The 19,332-nt window shown below is 31.2% G+C and overlaps 1 protein-coding gene across 5 annotated transcripts in view; it reads right to left on the bottom strand.

Moving 5' to 3' along the window:
* The window catches only part of LOC143257556 (mitogen-activated protein kinase kinase kinase 4-like), a 129,542-nt gene that overhangs the window by 67,169 nt on the left and 43,041 nt on the right, over window positions 1-19,332 (bottom strand). For all 5 annotated transcript variants that reach the window (XR_013031927.1, XM_076516411.1, XM_076516410.1 and 2 more), the window contains exons 6-10: window positions 15,049-15,201; window positions 9,285-9,442; window positions 5,121-5,240; window positions 3,632-3,731; window positions 2,692-2,775 (exon numbers count right to left, since the gene is read on the bottom strand). Coding sequence is in view for 4 of the 5 variants with exons in the window: in XM_076516411.1 (XP_076372526.1) it covers window positions 2,692-2,775; window positions 3,632-3,731; window positions 5,121-5,240; window positions 9,285-9,442; window positions 15,049-15,201 (615 nt within the window). In the remaining variant the exon portion in view is untranslated. The remainder of the gene's footprint in view (window positions 1-2,691; window positions 2,776-3,631; window positions 3,732-5,120; window positions 5,241-9,284; window positions 9,443-15,048; window positions 15,202-19,332) is intronic.

Below are 19,332 nucleotides of genomic sequence, written 5' to 3' on the forward strand. Positions count from 1 at the left end.
GACATTCCTCTGAAACTGATCTAGACCTTGTACCATAGCCTGGTGGACAGTAAAAAGTTTGAAATTATTGACGAGGGAGGAAGATTTGTCTTCCATACATATACCCTGGAATTCCCAACTTTCAGTACATGCACCCTATCCTGGAAATGAGGCAACAGCAAAAAAATGACAATTGTAATGCAGAGGTCATATAGGTACATTTAGATCTAATATGTGGCTCCTGATGGAGACTGGATGATCCAGTGAATTACAATTTCTGATCTAATGGCTGTCCAGTAACCACTGAAGGGACTGCGTGTGTGCTCAACCTAAATTGAGGGATGCCCACTTCCCAAAAGAGATAGAACCATCCATGTAAGAACCTGACTGCCCGTTCCCTAGTCAGGAGCCAGATGAGAGTTGCATTAACCAGGCTTAAAATGTATTGAAAAACTCATACAGTTCCTCTGTGAGAAATGTTGATTATGGTTGAATGAATTCACTAGAAATCTATTAGCAACTTTGAACTTGGTCATCCACATACCTGGTGACGAATGCTAACATAGGTGGAGAAAAGGACTCTACTGTGAAACTGGGAGGAATGAAAAATTGGTTGAGATGAAAAAGATCAACAATTATCCCCCAACCTTTCATTATTTTGGGCACAAAAAATGGATGGAAATAAAATCCTGGAAGAATGAGACTAACCTTCACTATCACCCCTGAAAGCAGCACTCAATTATAGCCTGAGAATGAAAATTTACACTCTACTGATGAATTAGGGGTTGAAATATCACATATTGAGAGGATAATGGAGATGGAAAAGTTAAAGGAAAGACCAATTTTGATGCCAGAAACTGAAATATTCATGGTTCTGCTCTTAAGGCCAGCAGGTTGATGACAAGGAAGCTTGCAAACAGGTGCCATCAATTCATGACTCAAATGCCTCTGGGATCCCCATGAACATCAAGAGCCTCAGGTAACTGACAGAGGACTACAGCAGGTAAAAAAACTCCCTCCAACAAGATATCTATCAATATTTCCCAACAACATGCACGTTTTGTGGGGAAGAAAAATATTCCAGAGTAAGAGTGAGGGGCAAACAAATACATGAAATTGTAATCTTATTAAAGTAATTATGGGGTCCAGTCTGGGACTTTGCATATCCAAAAGCTAATATTGTCTGTGGAGTTGAAATTTACTTCCACTGACAGTGGTAAGTCAAAGCATAGAAACAAGGGTACAAAGTATATCTATATTGTCATATAATAAAACATTAAATTTTCTAGCTTGAACCAGCAATATCAACTGTGAGAGAAAAAACTAAGTTGTTAACCCCCCCCCAACCTTTCTACTACTAAGGAAGAAGTAGACTCAAAGACAACTGAGGAAAGCCCCAAATTCTCCCAAACTTGAGTGACTAATTGAAGAAAATAAGCAGGATATAGTTGATCTACGTCAGTCATGTGAGAAGATGACTTAGTAAAGAAAGGTGTCAGAAAAAAAACAAAAACAACAACAATCAAAATTCACCCAGAATGTCCTGGATCAGCAAGAAAAGTTTTTTTTAAAGGAAATAGTAATTGTACAAAACTCTACAAGGCAATACTAAAATTGCCATCTAAAATGTAACACAGCAAAGCATTTCAGAGAAAACTGTGAACATTACTTTGTTGAGAAAATAGTGATTACATTATCTGAATGAGGTGCCTATATACAGTAGCAGGACAGAGGGCACATTGACATAGGTAGAGAATGTCACAAGACCAAAAACTGCCAAGGGCATTTAAATAAAGTATAAAAACTGGAGCAAGTTAGACTAATATTTAGACAGGTATAGTGAAGGTTAAGGAATAGCTACAAGGGTCAGCAAATGGTAATTATGTTTTGAAAATGTAATTTACTTTATCCAAACAAGTAAATGCTCACAAACCTTTCAGAAAATGATGATTTTGTGAAAACTTTATTCATGACACTATGTAAAATATTTTATAAAAACATTTAAAATTCAAACAAGAACTATCACATACTGACATACCAAACAGTAAATCAAGAGTTACACTACCTGTAAAGCTGGAAAAAATATAAGCTGTAGTAAAATGTTTGTTGTTCATCAGTACTAAACCACATCATTTTCTTTGAAATGACACTAGTGATGGATTTTATTATTAATTCTTTAGCAGTTTGTGAATCACTTAGTTTCAAGTAAGGTTTGCCAACAATACTCATAATGAAATCCAATTTCATGCAGTATCAGCCCACATCAGTCAACAGAAAGAAAACTTCAAATGTAACATTTATAACCTGCTGTACAAATATACTTAAAAACAGGAAAAGTAAATTATTGCCTATACATGAATTCCTTGTGAAAAATAATTTAAGTCTTTTCACTTTTACAGTATGAGTAAGCATTTGGTTTTACAAATTTCATCCATTTATTATTAAAATTGGTTTAGTTCCATGCCTAAAAATGACAGGATTCTAACAGGTAGCATCTTAAAAGGTAAAAAAATCTTGAGTAATAATATTTCAAACTGCAGTTTTTACCTCATCATAAAATAAATTTTGTTGTTTTTAGTAAACCTGTTATATTAACAAAGAGAAAATATTGTTTATAATAAACCTTTGAGCTATATATATATATAAAAATTTTTCACGTAAACCCATAAAAAGAAATTAGAATCACATGGATATTAAAGGATGCCTACTTACACGCATGTGTCCTGTTTCTTGTAATCGTCGTAGTAATTCTTCAGAAGAAACTAAAGCTTTAAATTCTGCAGCAATTTCAAGGTCCTGAAACGCGATTACATGTTTATGAAATATACTGTATACTTTATTTTAAATAGTCTAGAGATATAGATTTTGAATGAATTATTTATTTCTAATTTTGTTACATTTTGACCACTTGAAACACAACAGATGACAGTTACTTAAAGATCGCCACACGTGGTTGAAATGTTGTAATAAAACTTAAAAAATAAAAATAAACATTCAACTTAAAAGCTGTTCTGAGCTTTATTTATGAAACACTTATACTAATTATGTTAAAACTTGTATAACAATAAGATGTTTCAGTAGAAAGCATAATGAAATGTTTTAGCCATAGCCGTAAATATGCTAGAACATTTCAACTCTGTAAACATTCAACTGGTGAAATGTTTTATCAAATTATTTAACTAAAATTTTGGTCATCAGAGACATCTGAAAATAAGAACCACTATGCCAAAAACTTTCAGTTTCTATCATAAGTTAAAATTTAGAAATTAAAGAAACTGATATTTTAAATTATTAGATACTAAAACCAGAAAATAGTTTTCACCATAATACAAAACTGTTTGCTCTGAAAGTTTTTGATCAACCATCAAATATATTTTGTGTTTAACAATATTGTTAAAAAGAATACATTCACTGTTAATATAGTTTCACTTCCTTGAAGTTTTAGTTTTTCACATAACTTTATATATTTAATACAATGAAGCCTGCCGCCTTTGGACACTCATGAAAAATTTTGAATAAATGCCTAAAGTGCAGTTCAATCATACATATTGTGCCTGTTTTGACCAGGTCTGATTTTAGATAAAAAAAGAAACAAATACTGCATTAACAAATTACACTGTACATCAATGCTATAAGAACACCAATTTTTTACCTTTCGTAAGGCTTTTGCAAAGGCGACAGCTTGCCGAGCTTGATGAGACGACTCTTCAAAGGTTTTCTTAAACATTCGGCACGTTTGTAAAATTCCTTTTCTACAGGATAAAAAAACAACAAACATTTCTCACTTCATTATCAAAACTTTTAATTCCAATTTCAAACGTACACACACATTTACGTATACAGACACATGCACAAGTCATAAAGTGATCACTTAATTCTTTATGAAAAAAATCACCAGAATTTATACAATGTTTAATTATCAATTATTCAATTCAATTATCCTTTACAAAATGATGATGTAATATCCACTTTATATTTCCAATAATTTTAATTAAGGCAGTCTATTCCATTAAACATGACAATGACACATTAATAGAATTCAACAAACAAATTGTTTGTTGTATTATAGTTGTATTATAGTTTACATCATATATTTAACAAAATAAAAGCTTAGGTTTCTTGTATACTTTAAACAAGAGATAATGTTGCAGTTACTTCAGTATTCAGAACACTATTTTCTGTTGTCATGCTGCCAAGCTGTCACCCCTGTTGTCAAACAATCTTAGTTTTTACTACATATTTATGCAGAACCTTAAATATCTATTCATGTAAACAAGATTCAGAGTAAGAATTGAGTTTTTAAAACATATGGCACTGAAAAAGGATTTAACAGGAACATTAATAACAGAATTTATAAGTTTTTACAACAGACTAAGACTTTCACAGTATACACTAGACTTAGTTACTAAGGTTTAGTAAGAATTTTTGTTTGGCACACTGTAAAAAAAATTTGTTATATATTGTTAAAGTTTTTAAAAAATATATATTAACTGTCAAGTAACATTTTCATCTAAGGTTAAACAATTTTCTGGCTGGTCATAAAAGATACAAATACATTAACAGATAAGAGTGGCAATTACATAATTCCTTGTAACTATGGTCTATTTTGCACTGGAAAAGTAAGTAGAATTTGAAAATTTAGACTTAAAAGCATAACTCTATTTTAGAAATAACAAAAATAAATAAACTGACTTTAGTAAAACATGTAGCTAACAATCCTGATTCCTATAGTGTTAAAAGTAATAAATAAATAAGTAGTAAATAAATTAATGACAAATATAATACAATTTTTAGAAATATTTAAGAATTTGGATTTAACTTTAAACAGATGCGAAAGTACAGTAGTTATAGAAAATTTTTTCTAGAATTTTTTTTTTTTTTTTAAAGATAAACAAGAAATTACAGTACCAAATATGCCAAATGATTTGTTAATATGTTTGTATTTTCCACAATAGTAAGACACAAATATTAATGTTTTATTCACAATGTTGTTTGATTTTCTGATGTTGGTGGAACTGAAACATAATAAAACATGGAAGTATTTTAGTAAGCCTTGGTGACTTCAAAAATGTTAAATTATTGTGTATTTTTAAATATTGTTTTTAACTGAGTTTTTAATGAACCCCAAATGTTATACATACTTGTAATGGGAAATATTTTCCTGTTGAACAACCACATTCTCATGAAAGAAAGTGAAACATTCATCAATTTCACATTCCAAGTGGTCCCCAATGGAATTCAGAAGATCACTAGCCATAAAACTATTAGGATGAAAAAAACAAACAAAAACTAATTATGATATTCTTATTTAACTTTACCAAGATTATTAAACTATCTTTAAATAATCAAGTTTGGTAGAAAATTACAAACCAATTATTCATACCTAGTTTTACAAATTTTTTTCTGAGTGATCATTGTATTGTACTTTACAAACACTGTTCACCAGAAACATTCAAAGGAGAAATATCAGCTTGTCAGCTAGTTGTTAGTGAAATGTTATTTATAAAAATACTTCAGTGTAACTTTAACATCTAAATTTAGTAAATAAATATAACTGAATGAGGAATTTTAGCTGTTCTTTTCACAGGGGTCCACATTTTCCAAGATTCAGTGGAAAGATTTTGATTGACTAATTGTTATTATATTACTTAAATTAAAATGTTAAGTTTAAAGATGTGTACTATCTTGGAGTCAGATGGTTCTAACAGAAGGCACCATACCTACAGTTTCATTTAGGAATCTTTTAAGTTCATTATACAATTATCAGGTAAAGCAGACAAATCAAAAACCCATTACTGGAAATCCTGAACTAATATCCTTTTTTTCTCATTCAAACTACAATATCAATTGTATGAAATCTATCAAATCAACCCAAACAGACAGACTTGCAGTAACAAAACCAATGAAACTTAACACAAATGCACCAGTAATATTTATCACTGGTTTGATATAACTGAAGATTGCTGCAGTATTATTTAATTATGAAACATTATAACAAACTAAACTGTTTTTATATGTTTCACACATAAATAATACTGCACCAAACAGTTTCTGATGTGTCATCACAAACTAAATTGAAGCAATGATTTTTGATTCAGAAGTGTTGTAATGAGCTAAAATGTACAAATTCATTCTGATGGATTGTAACAAGCTAAATTGTACTAGATCGTTTCTTATGTGTTGTCACAAGCTACATCAAATATTGTTTCCAATGTGTTGTAACCAACTAAACTGTACCAAACACCATTCCTTATGTGTTGTCACACACAAAACTACACAAAAGATTGTTTTTGGTGTGTTGTACTGTACCAAATACTGTTGCTTATTTGTCTCATCAAACTAAACTGTAGGTCTGGGCAATTAGTGACATTTACCACATAATTATTCATTAGGCTAATTCAAATAATTGGTTATTCTCACATAACACTAATCTTTTCAGCTTTTGTTTTTTAAATCTATTTTCAAACTATCTTTCATTTAATATAATAAACATTGTCAGGTAAAATAATTTAAGATTAAGTTACTTTTGTAATTTTAAACTGTAACATATGATAATGCAATGTAACAAGTTAAAAATAGGATGAATAGATTTTAATGAGTTTCTCCCAACAAGTTATATTTATATCAAACTAAATATTACTTCCTCACACTAATTATGTATCATAAAAATATGAAATACAATAATAACTAGTAATATTACTAGAAGGTACACAGTAAGCTATTTCTCTACAGGAGAGTCACTGTTTAGATCAAGTAAGACACACTTTGCTAAACTTATAAGTAACTTTAGTACCTTTCATTTTATGTTAACGATTAGCAGTATTGTTACAGATTAATAATCTGAGCAAAACTCATAAAAAGGATAAAAGCACAGTTCTTGTCAATTAGACTCAAACAAGCATCACTACAAATAACCAGTTTCAAACTCTCCTTGTTGAGTAGCAAAAATATGACAATAAATTATTCACTGAGGTTTATAGAAATAATAATTATGACAGGATAAAAGCACAACTACTTTCCAATATATTTCAATAAATTTATCAGGATATTAACATTTTATCTGATAATTTTAAGTTTGTTCTCATTAAAGTTATGCTCTGTGAATAGTTTTATTATGTAACTAGTTCATATATACAACTGAGGTAAAATATTTCTGATCAATAATAACAATTATTTGCTTGACATTTTTCAAAACTGTACATATTTTAGGGTCAAAGACTATTCTCTAGATCTGGTCATATTACCATAATCTTTTCTTTTCTTCTTACTAAACCTTATGAAGGCTATATTCCTGTTATACATGTAACCATTCTTATCTTCATTTCTGTGCATATCCCAAAACATATTACTGAATTATATTCAAATCTTAAATAAAACACTTTACTAACAATATATTTTAATGAGAGTACCTGATGTGCATTTAATTAAAATATCTTAGGTTTGGATTTTTCCCATTTCTATTCAGCTTAGTCTCAACACCTCTATACCAGTGGTTCTGAACCTTTTCACGACCAAGGGCCTCTTTTATTGTTATTTTTCCATCAACCCAACAAACTGTTTTTATTAACTAATAATTAATTCATTATCCCATTTTTTTCAATATCAAATAAAAAACATATACAACTGTATGTGTAATTAAAAAAAATGCAATATTAGAAAAGACCCCAGGTTGAGAATCACTGCTCTATACAAGCTAGCAAAGCTTCTACACATATGTGGTGAAATTCCAATCCTGAGTATCACATATAATTACAAGAAAAAGCTTATATAATATTTCATTCCAATAGAATCCATATCCACTTTCCCAGTTATGCTGCTGTTAAGCAACAGCCCCTTCTAGAATTGAATGTCATGCTTATAACCAATATAAAGGGCAGATCTCCCAGTATATTTCTCATATCTTATATATAATCTCACAGGATGTAACTGTTGACTACATTCATGAAGTACATCGATGAGAATAGTGTCCCTAGCACTTGGCTATTATTTTCTTGATTTATAACTATTAGTTTGATAGACAGATAAACTTCATTAAAGGTCTTACTTTTATATTTTAGTTATTGATGTATCATTTGTGTTTAAAATTTATTTCTGAAAAATTTAATGTTTTCCTAAATAAATATATATGCCTTGCATCACTGCACAAGTGTTATCCAACAGTTAGTTCAATAAATTATGCTTAAAGATATCTATGAGATAAATTTGTATCACCTACAAACATCTGTTGAATGTGTTGACATAAATAATAAAAGATAAAGAATCAGAAAGAAAAATAAAGCACTAAAAAAGTGAAAAGATAAAGATGTGAAATTATGCATGACCACCCTACACACACACACCAAAATAGATAAAAAGTAGATACATATTTAAATTTCTTAATTTTAAACATTTCATTACAATGTGAATTGAATACAATAACTGTAGTTAGTGATATTGTGGAGAAAATGGAAAATACAGGGTGTTTGGAAAGTCAATGTGCACTTATATATTAATTAACATACAAAACTGCATAGTAACTTTTCGAACAACCTGTATAAATATTTACCTTAAAAACTTTTGATATTCATTTAGATGGTTCTAGAAATTATGCAAGTGAAATGTGAAAACTGTAAAGTAAAAAATAGTATTTTTATACTTAACATGAAAATAACCTTGCAATTTGAAGTTTTCAAGGTTCAAGTGCAAATATTTACATCAAATAACTAATTTTTCTTAGAAATAGAAAAAAATTAAATACTTTATTTTTCTAAAACTACATACTTTTAGGAAAATTCATGTGAAATTCAAAAAAAGAAAATTTAAAGTTTTATTTTTGGAATGAAATACGATGACAGCAATGTTATTTATGCATGAATCATGGAGACATTGTAACTGCAGCAAATAGCCAGCCACATAAAGTGTTCCAATGACTACTATGCTATGTTCCCCCAGGCTTCATGAGTTCTGTATAGTGAAATGTATTGCCAACAATGGATATGGTGAAGAGTGTGATTGAAATACTCCTGAATAGCATTGTGTTAAAAATAGCATAAGAAGCCTACTACTGATAAGTATCATCAAATAGAATCATGTTTGGACCAGCTTAGGAAAAATGTTCATCCATAACTACTGTACCAAAGACTATTTCTAATATGTTGTAAGAAACAAAACTCTACCAACTATTTTTTGATGTGTGTTTATCACAAGTTAAGCTGTATCTAAAAACGTTTTATTTTGATGTACTTAAAACAACCAATGTTATTGTTAATGGTGTGTTATAACTATTGTGTACCAATATACTGAAAAAGATTAAACTTGTTACTAACCAAAACTTATTAGCAGCCAATGCTTCACCCCCAGGTATATTGGGACATATCACACGAACAAAAGACCATTCTTCTTCCAAATAGTTCTTTTGTCTAAGACTTACTTGACGCCCCATTTGCATTAACTGAGTTCGTTGTCCAAGATACTGCAGGTAAATCTTAAAAGAAACAAACGGTTGTTAGCTGTGGTATCTATTTGTAATCCAATGTGAACAAATATGTTCTATAATTATTCTAGTATCTTGATTAAACACAGAACTAAAAGGTATCATCTGTGAGGAATATTACCATAATATTATACACTGGTTATAAGGTCATAAAGAAAATAGTATTTAATATAATCTACATAAAAATTAATGAGATGCTTTGTTGTAAATGCATCCCTCACCCCATCCACAACCAGCTGAGGCAAATGTAAAGCTTGCCATACTGAAAAATGTTTATCATATCTGTGATTCCTGGATTTACATTTTCCTAACAATCCATGAGCCAATTTCCATGCAGGCCACACTTTAAGAGTTTTTTGCACCCTTGGCCATACAAAATCTACTGGGAATAAAATGAAAGCTTAAGATTTGCAAAATTAAGAAAATACACAGATTAAATTTTCTGGGGATACCAAATGATGTTTTATCCCTCAAAGTTACACAAGAAAATAATTTCTAAAACTGTCTATACACAATAAACTTTGATCAAATTTCACACTTAAACATCTTTAACTTCAACAAGAACAGGATTACATTTAAAATATACAGGATTAACACCTCCTGTCATGTGGAATTAAAAGTTTTATTGCAATCATTTAAAGTAAAAAAAAAAGACAATCTATTCAATCACACTCTTATTTTTATCAAACTTTCTAACCACTTGATCTTTCTTTGGTTACAGTTTCATCATTTTCTGTCACTCCCTTAAGAGCTGAAGGCCTGCTTTCATAACCAGTACTTTAGAAGCAAGTTTCTGTGCATGGAAACTGGTTAAATGAATATGAATAATGGCAACTAGTGTAGGTACAACCATAAGAAAAAACAAACAAAAACTGTAGCCTGGCTACAGGAATGAAAGACTTGTCTTTTTAGTATAAGCACAAATTATTCTGTGTACCACCTGTTTCTAACTACTGAGAACTAATTACAATCTGCACTCACTGCATTTCTCTACACTACAGCTCAACAATTAGCACTTAAGCATGCTTTTTTGAAGAACCTTCAACAGGTTACAACTGATGAGACTGTGTGTTAAGATATATAGAAGATTATATGCTTTTGTTTCCCTTACATTTACACAATATTCTTCCAAGATCATTATTTGAGTAGCTCATGTAATATATATAGTGATTAAAACACCAAAGACCAGCAACCCAATAACCTTCTATAAGCAAGTTAAAATTGTCTTTATGAATTCCAGGTGCACTTCTGAGAACTTTTAAATTTATCACTGGGATCTGGGTCAGATTACAAATAATATCAGTGTGTACATGACAAAGACATTAGAAAAATTCAAATATTTTTGGTTATTGTATTCTACTTACTTCAGGATCTGTCACAGATATCTATCTTAAACTACTCTATAACCAGATATTACAGACAACTACAAGCAAGGAAACCTGAACCAGGAAGGACACCAACATAAGCTCATTGGCATGATCAGGACACATACATATATATACAGGGTTATGGAGTAGCCTACAAGTAAATGCATAAAACACAAATATTAATGTGTCTATTACAACAATATATAACCAAGTTTTGTTAACAATAATTTGATGATCACGATATTGAAGGACAGAAAACAATACCCTTGTATTTGTCAACTGATGTGTTAAGTTGTACATTCTACAACTAGTAATTAGAGTACAATATGCTTGACATTTAATTTGTCTAATATTTAAGTTCTCACCTATAAATAAACAACTCACAAATAAGAAATTTCTATAAGGATGGTTTGTGATTACATTTTGAAAATTTGGAAATGCAAGTAAAAAATATTTACAAACTTCAGAGGAAAATACATTAGGGGACCATAACTGTTCATTTTGTTTATTCAACAATAACATTTGTAAACAGTTTTACTTGTCAACAGATAATCATAAAAAGTTATTTCTTATGAGAGATACATGAATCAAATGTACGAAAAAAAGTGACATTAGAGATTTTATGGTTCAATGTTTCTGTAATCATTATCATCATAAGCTGATCTCAAAAATTGTTGGTTTCATATTTCAAGTATTTGAATCAAACATACGAGGTGGAAATAAACAGGTTCGTAATTTACAGACTTCAATTTTAACTTGATACCAGTAAACCTTTGAGGTATTGCAAAACCAAAATTTCCAGTTGCTGGCTCAGAGACCTTATATCTTCTTCAAGGTTATCAAGTTTCTGTTTGGTAGTTAAGTATGAAGTAAAATTAATTAACTCACTTTGACCAATTAATTTACAAAAAGATCGCACAATACTCAACATTTAATTTCATAATAAGGTCAAACTTAAAATTTAAAGGAGAAAGAATGCATCTTAAAACTTGTGTCTTTATTTACATACTATTGATATAACCAACTGAATTTTAAGATACCTCCAATAATTATATTTTGATTCAAAAATTCCTGCTATCTTGTTCTCAAGGAAACATCCAATCAGGCAGTAAGATTCTTGCATACTGACAAGTGACAAAATAATAAATTTTCATTACAGTAAATAAGAATCTCTTCATAAACACCTTAGGTGTGAAAAAATGTGTGGGCAAAAAAGGGTTGAGAGTGCAACTATAATGAATTAAACCAAAGTTACCAGCTGAACTGATAAGTACATTTATATTATTGATAAGAATTTTACTGGAAATATTCATTCATTAGTTACTCAGGTTCCATTTTTTGTTCAACCTGGGGCATAATGGTGTAACCACTATACAAAAAAAGAAATAAATATTAAGTACCCTTCTTTCACATTATAACAGGAAACTACAATTGTTTATTCTTAGTAGCTTAAAACTAGTAATACATCTACCTTTGCTTAAGTTTTATTTCCATTTGATCTTTGTCTAAATAATAGTCCTGCCACATGTTTTAAATCATTCGGGAGCTGGGTAGCTTACATTAACCTATTAAATTACGTAAGACACAAGCTACTTGCAAGCATATTTTGTGAAAAGTTTTATTGTATTTTTTCCTTCATTATCCAACCTAAAACATTATTAATTTTTTCATTATATAATAATAAATAAAGAATACACATGAAAAATAAGATATATTGCACACACCTGGTTCTTTTGTTTTTATTCCTGCTGACTATAATTAAAACTTACCTACATTGTTTTTGTAGTAATAGTACTACTACACTAAATAATTTTTCATTTAATTAAACAGTGCACATAATAAAATAATAAGCAGACAATGTTCTATAACAATCATAATTTTTTAACTCTCTTGCTATGCAATACAGTTATTAAAAATTCTGCTGAGCTCAATGATGTCTCCAATGGGAATAAAGTTTTGAACTGGAAGCAAAATAGACACTTCTCTGTATAGTAAACAATATGTCATATTATGGGTTAAAAGTGTGACTTTCTGTTGGCTATAAATAATATGTAATGTCAAAAAAAACTATTAACAGTTTATACAAGAGAGGATGTGATGGGTGGGTGCAGCATTTAGATGTGATTTTCTAGTTTATGGCTCCATAAGTAAACAAGATTGAAGGCTATAAAAATTATGCTTTTCCTGAATAATAGCTATATTATAATGAGAAGTTTACTTTAAACTTCATACTTCTTGAAGGGTGATTAATAAACTGGATATGAGAGAAGATCTAGAGACCAAATGTCACAATTCTCATACTAGGAGAAATTGAAGATATCTAAATTTATAAAAATATTAAAAATTATAGAATATTAAATTTTGATCAATTATATACATTTTGATGTCAAGTTTGTTGTACACTATGATATTAAAACTGGTTTTATTAACTTTTGAATGTAATGCTCTAAAAATTCATGACATGCACACTCTAGCTTGACCATGTTGAGAGAGTTAAATAATTCACACAAAGTTAACAATTATTTTGATAACCAATACTCAATAAGATTCACCTTAGAATGTTTCAAATTTGTAATTCTTGGAAGGCAAGTTAGCTAATTAATTAAATTTCAACATTAGATTGTTTCAGTAAACTTAACAACAAAAGAGTGTGTTAAAACAACATTAATATTAAGCCTCTCACTAGGGTATGTTAAGACATCTTAGAATTACATTTTAATTAAACTATTAATTGTAAATAAATACATTTGGCATAAAAACATAATTAATGAATCAAATTTAATATCATACAAGGAAAGAAAAACTTTTCAAAAAAAAAAAAATGTAGGGATGGCTAATATCAGTCCTTCACAATTAATGCAAACAAGACAATATCAATGGTTTGTTTGTTTTTTTTAATTTTATACAAATCTACATGAAGACTGTCTGCACTAACCATCTCTAGTTTAACAGTGTTAGACTAGAGAAAAGGCAGCTAGTCATCACCACTGACCATTAACTCTTGGGCTACTCTTTAACCAATCAATAGTGAGATTAACTGTCACATTATACTGCCCTTGCAGCTGAAAAGGTGAGCATATTTGGTGTGACAAGGATTCGAACCTACTGCCCTCAGATTATGAGTCAAGTGCATTAACCACCTGGCCATGTCAGGCCTAATATGGATGGACGAAAGAAGAAAACGAAATTCAAGATTTTTGGCTATGATATTTACAGACATTCCAGAACTTGTGACTCAGTCATTACATGGATATTGTTATAAGAGGAAACCTATATAGTACCATAAAGTACTGATGACCTATTAACCCTTAAATGGCAGCTATCATCAATTGATACTGCTACCTACAACTAGTCTTCTCTCTTCTTTGATTTAGTTACCATTCCTACTGAGAATTATAAAACATAATATAAACTACCCTCATTACAATACAAATGTTACTCAGACAAAGCATAATTTGAGAGCAATCAATCATTTATGTATGGAATCATACACTAAAAAAATCAGACCCTCCTGTCACATTCTCTGTTTCGCAAATTACCAGTAGTTGTCTGTGACGTAAGATAATGAAAAATAATTCTTCATAAGGTATGTTGGTGAGCAGCTCGTATTTTGTAACTTAATACAATAACTTGAGTTGTATAGTAGGATTATTAATTAAACAGGTCAAAGAGCAATAAAACAATAACATTTAAGTATAAGATGTAAAATGTTAAGAGTTTTAAACTATTTAAGATAAACAATTGTAGTTTTGTGTTGTAATTTACTGTCATTCTAGAAAGAAAAATGGGTAATTTAGAATTACTGCATACTTTTATTTTGTGGTGGTTACAAGTTTGATCAATTTGGCCAACCTCATATAGAGTTACGATAAAGAAAATAACAGGTGAAATGTCAAGTTTTGATAATAAAATTAACATTTGAAGTTTATTTAAGATGTTTTAAACATTACAGAAATGAAACTTCACAATTTTTAGATGAAATAAAGTGTTTTTTTTTACACTTGACATTAAAATCAAATAGTACTTACAGAGGTCAAGACTCTCACACCATATAATTAAAAATTCTGTTTTTGTCTGCAAAAATACTCATTCATTCAAACCTTGCCAAATTTATGGTGGTTACATGTTATTAGAAAACACATTAAGTTTCTTGGGATAGGGTTAAGAGGTTATTACTTTAGAAATAGATATGATCAGTCTTTAAAAAACAGATTTGCTACTTTAACTTACCTCAAGCATTTTCTTCAAGTCATCATCAAATGCATCTAACTGAGCTTCAATAACATCAGTACAGCCTTCACCTAGCACTGTCTGAGCTAGTGTAGTGTACCTCTGTCTCATGTGAACTCCAGCACGAAGCACTTCCTTGCACTCTTTTATCAGCTGTTTTATATGACAAAAATAACATGAATATTTATTCAAAAATGTTGTCAAACAGTCAAATTTAAAAACACAACAATTTTTATTTTCTAGATGTATAAACAAAAATGTATACATTTCTAGTTTTCCATAAAGAGTGACAATAATAAAATCATAATTTTTTGGAAGAACTTACCTAACTAACCATTTTGTTTAAGTGTAATTACAAAATACACAATAAAAACGTATTCATAATACAGCTAGTATAGGTATTAAAATTTGAATTAAAATAAAGTACATAAAAACATTTCAACCTACTTATCTTCAGGACACAATAAAAATCTCTTTCATAATAATAGCTTCACCAACCCAATATCAACCAGTGTGATTTAACCATCACTTTTGAAGTATGTCTACAGCCCCAGTGTGCAGAACACGCTTTTGTGCCAATGAAATGCAAACTAAAAACTGTCACATTTACAATTCAGGCTTGGCCACACCCAGCCATTTACATGTGTGAAGCAAGAACTCTAACAAACAATAAAAATGGTGCAATAATAACATAAAAAATAAGAAATTAATGAATCTAAACAGGATATAGTCTAAGTTGAAACTGATTTCTATACTTAACGGTATTTTAACAGTAAATATGATTAACAAGGAGAAACTCTTCAATGACTGAATACTCCAACTGCAGTATCAACGTTGTTTAGCAGTGAACAGTAATAGTATTAGTTATATAATATTATAACTACTAAATTACATGTTTATGTATTTATCTTTTAATATTGAATATACTGTTTGCTTCAAGCTGCATACCTTATAATGTATTCAATATATTCACTTTTTTTAACTAGCAATGTATTTCTAAATGTTATGCATGCTTCTTTTTATCCAATACAAGTTTTATTTTTAGCTGTATATGTTTGGTCTTTCAACATTTCATCTCTACAAACAGTAGTTTGTTGTATTTGTTGCAGTTAGTGTTAAATAGACATACAAACCTCACATAAAAAAATCTAAAGATGGAATCAAAATGAATTTAAGATATGTCATATATTAGCTGTAAGACTAATGATATGAGGAAGAAAGGTAATGGGCTACCATGTGTCCTAATGTTTGTAGATCATAAAAACCCTTTCACATTATTCAAAGTCAAATGTTTAAGACACTAAAAATACATGGAGTATTATACCAGAAATTACAGGCCACAGTAGTCAAATGTGATAGTACATTAGCAGTATCACAGTCATCATGTTTAGAAACAGAGGCTTTTGATGTAAAAGCTGAAGTCCTGCAAGGTAATACTCCAACATGCTTCTGCGTACAAAATAATAAGATCCCATATTGAATATGGTAAAGGGACTGGTGTTAAATTTACCTATATGAACTCAACTTCATAAACCAACAGAAAGGAACCTGTAAAACATTTCTACTTGTGGCAGTAGCTCCATAGCAGCACAGTGATGGAAGGCCACATCTTATCTCTTCCTAGGTACACACTGCTCAGAATAGAAAGGAGGAGGAAGCAAACATGCTCCAGTGCCACAAGTATGGGTGGAATAAGAACATGGCCATCCGAGTACTTGCACAAAAGAGGTAGAACAGCCAATACATGTAGTGTGATTTGAGTACATTCAGACTATACCTTGTGCACAACTCAACTCTACCTTTATACTTTTCAGACAAACAAAGCCTGCAGGAGGAGAGCACAGACATTATTATTGCATGCTTGTCTCACCTATATCTGCAGACTCTTGGACTGACACTAAGTTCGGAAGGAATGCACAGAATTCAACTACAGAGAGTTTAATGTTGGTGAGAGCTCACTTCAATCACTGCAAGTCTTCCATCAAACTCTTGAACTGACACCAGTTGCAGGATAAGATTTAGTCTCCTCCTCCCAAAGTTGTTAAAAGCTGAGAGAGGAAGGACTGATCTGGAGAAATAAGAATATAAGAGAAACAAAGAATATGGGATGAATCACTAACATAAAGATCGGCACAACGGCAAGCAAAAACAGGAAGCAATGCAAATATGTCTGAAGAAAAAGTAGTAAAAGTTGCAAGTTGCCAATAGCTAAAAGAAGCAAAGGTAAGAGCATGCAGGATTGCACTGAGGTCAAAGTCATGTAGGTGAACAGTGTGAGTGGGTCTATGGATAATAAAGAACTAGAACAGGGTAGAAAGAACAAGGAATATAGAGGGAGGTGAAACAAGGACTCCTTATCATAAGGATAAGGCCATCCAATAACTGACAAAGGAAGAGACAGATTCATCCTGTTAACCAGCCTTGTAAGAAAAAAAGACAATGTTTGATGGCAGAATGATCAGGAAGAGAGTACTGATGACTGGGCCAATGTCACAGCCATATCCCACGAATAGATAGAAGGACCAGGTGGGATGAGAAAGGAAAGATTTACCAGATGGGAAAGTATGGTGTGACTGGCAATGAACCATATTAATTGAAACATAAAGGTGGAAGAACAAGATCCCATGATAAAAAAGAATCAAAAATATTGAAGCAATAATGTGCATAATTGGCAGGAGGAGATGGGGTTGGGTTTGTCAGGCAACATAAAAGAGAAAACCAAAGGTAAGCCAACAAGGTACCACCTAGAGGACACAACAAAGGATGGCTCTAGTCTGAGACATGACTTAAGGTAAAGACCACAGAGGAGGATGAGCATCATCACAAGGTAGTGGCAGAAGGTAGTAACAGCCAGGGCAGGGAAATAGCTAAAAGATGATCAAAAGAGAGGAATCAAGTAAGTAAGAGGGTTGGCTAAGTAGCAATTAGTGGAGTCCTAAAGAAAGCACACCCACTAGGAACTTAGAAAAAAGAAAAAAATAGACCACTTGCAGGAAGAACATAGTCTGGCCAAGAGAGGTGGTCTTAAGCTGCACATGGCACCCACTGAGAATTGGCCCAATAAGGAAGATCCAGAGTTTAAAAGCAAGATAATTTCCCCATAGCAGTTAACATAGGAAAAACTATAGAGCAGTTGGAATGGAACATAAAGAAATGATCTAACAAAAATGCTAATAATAATACCATGTCTAAAAGTCTACCATAAGTTCAAGCACATGGATGTAAAGAGAGAACTTATTTTGGGCCTGAGTCCGTGTACCAAATATAAAACTGTCATTTAGGGATGCTCTCCAACGAGAATGGAAGCATAGGTGAAAAGGTACAAGACTACTTTATACCTTTTCACCTATGCTTCCATTCTTTGTGTGAGGGTAATGTAAAACAGCTAGTGATATTGAATCAGTCCAGCCACCCACATAAATAGTAATATAAAAGGAGGAACAAGAGAGCCATTGAAGTTAAAGAATCCCATGAAGCATGGGCATATGGGACTAAAGACCCAAACAATTTGAGGAATCCAGAAAGTAACAGTGACTCAAAGAATTTTTGCCTCATTTATCAAAAGGTACTCAACAAGGCTACCTCATACAGAATGACTGAGGAACATGCAAAAACCCTTGCAAAGAATCAGGCCAGAAAACAAGTTGCAATTGGAATTTCTGATTGAAGAGGGTTTAACTTCCTCTCAATACACAATTGCCAATATCTGTGTTATTTCCATTGATAAATCTTTATCATGGGATAAGCAAAAACCAAGACAGATACATGGCAAACTTATAAATTAAACTCTGATGCTGTGTAAAACGACTGCATAATCTCCATGCATGAAGCTTGAACTTCTGGATAGTTGGGTGTACCAAGTCAAATCATAGCTGCCTTCACAGAGATAGCCTAAGAAATGGAAGAAGTAAACACTCCAGGAACTACATAAGCAATTTGATGTTATCAACAGAACCCAACACTGGGCTGGAATGAATAATATTTAGTATACTGGGTAAAATATGAATTGAAGGGAAGGCCTACAGTTGTAATCCTGTCCTGTTCTGATAAAATGCATCTATTGCCAAAGCCCAAAGGTGAAGTACTGGAGACCAAATTGCCAGTTTTTGGTGGATCCAATGAGAGAACCCAGAAATCAGAGTCGAAAAATGAAAGTCAATTCTATAGAAACTTGTCAAGCAGCATCTATTTTGTTGGGAGAATCTGTTTAGGTTGGGACAATTGATTTGCTACTGCAGGCACTATCTATGGAACATAGCAAACTAGTAATGTGATATGATCAGA

Source organism: Tachypleus tridentatus, chromosome 7, assembly GCF_004210375.1.
Source record: "Tachypleus tridentatus isolate NWPU-2018 chromosome 7, ASM421037v1, whole genome shotgun sequence".
In the NCBI taxonomy this organism is placed as follows: Eukaryota; Metazoa; Arthropoda; class Merostomata; order Xiphosura; family Limulidae; genus Tachypleus; species Tachypleus tridentatus.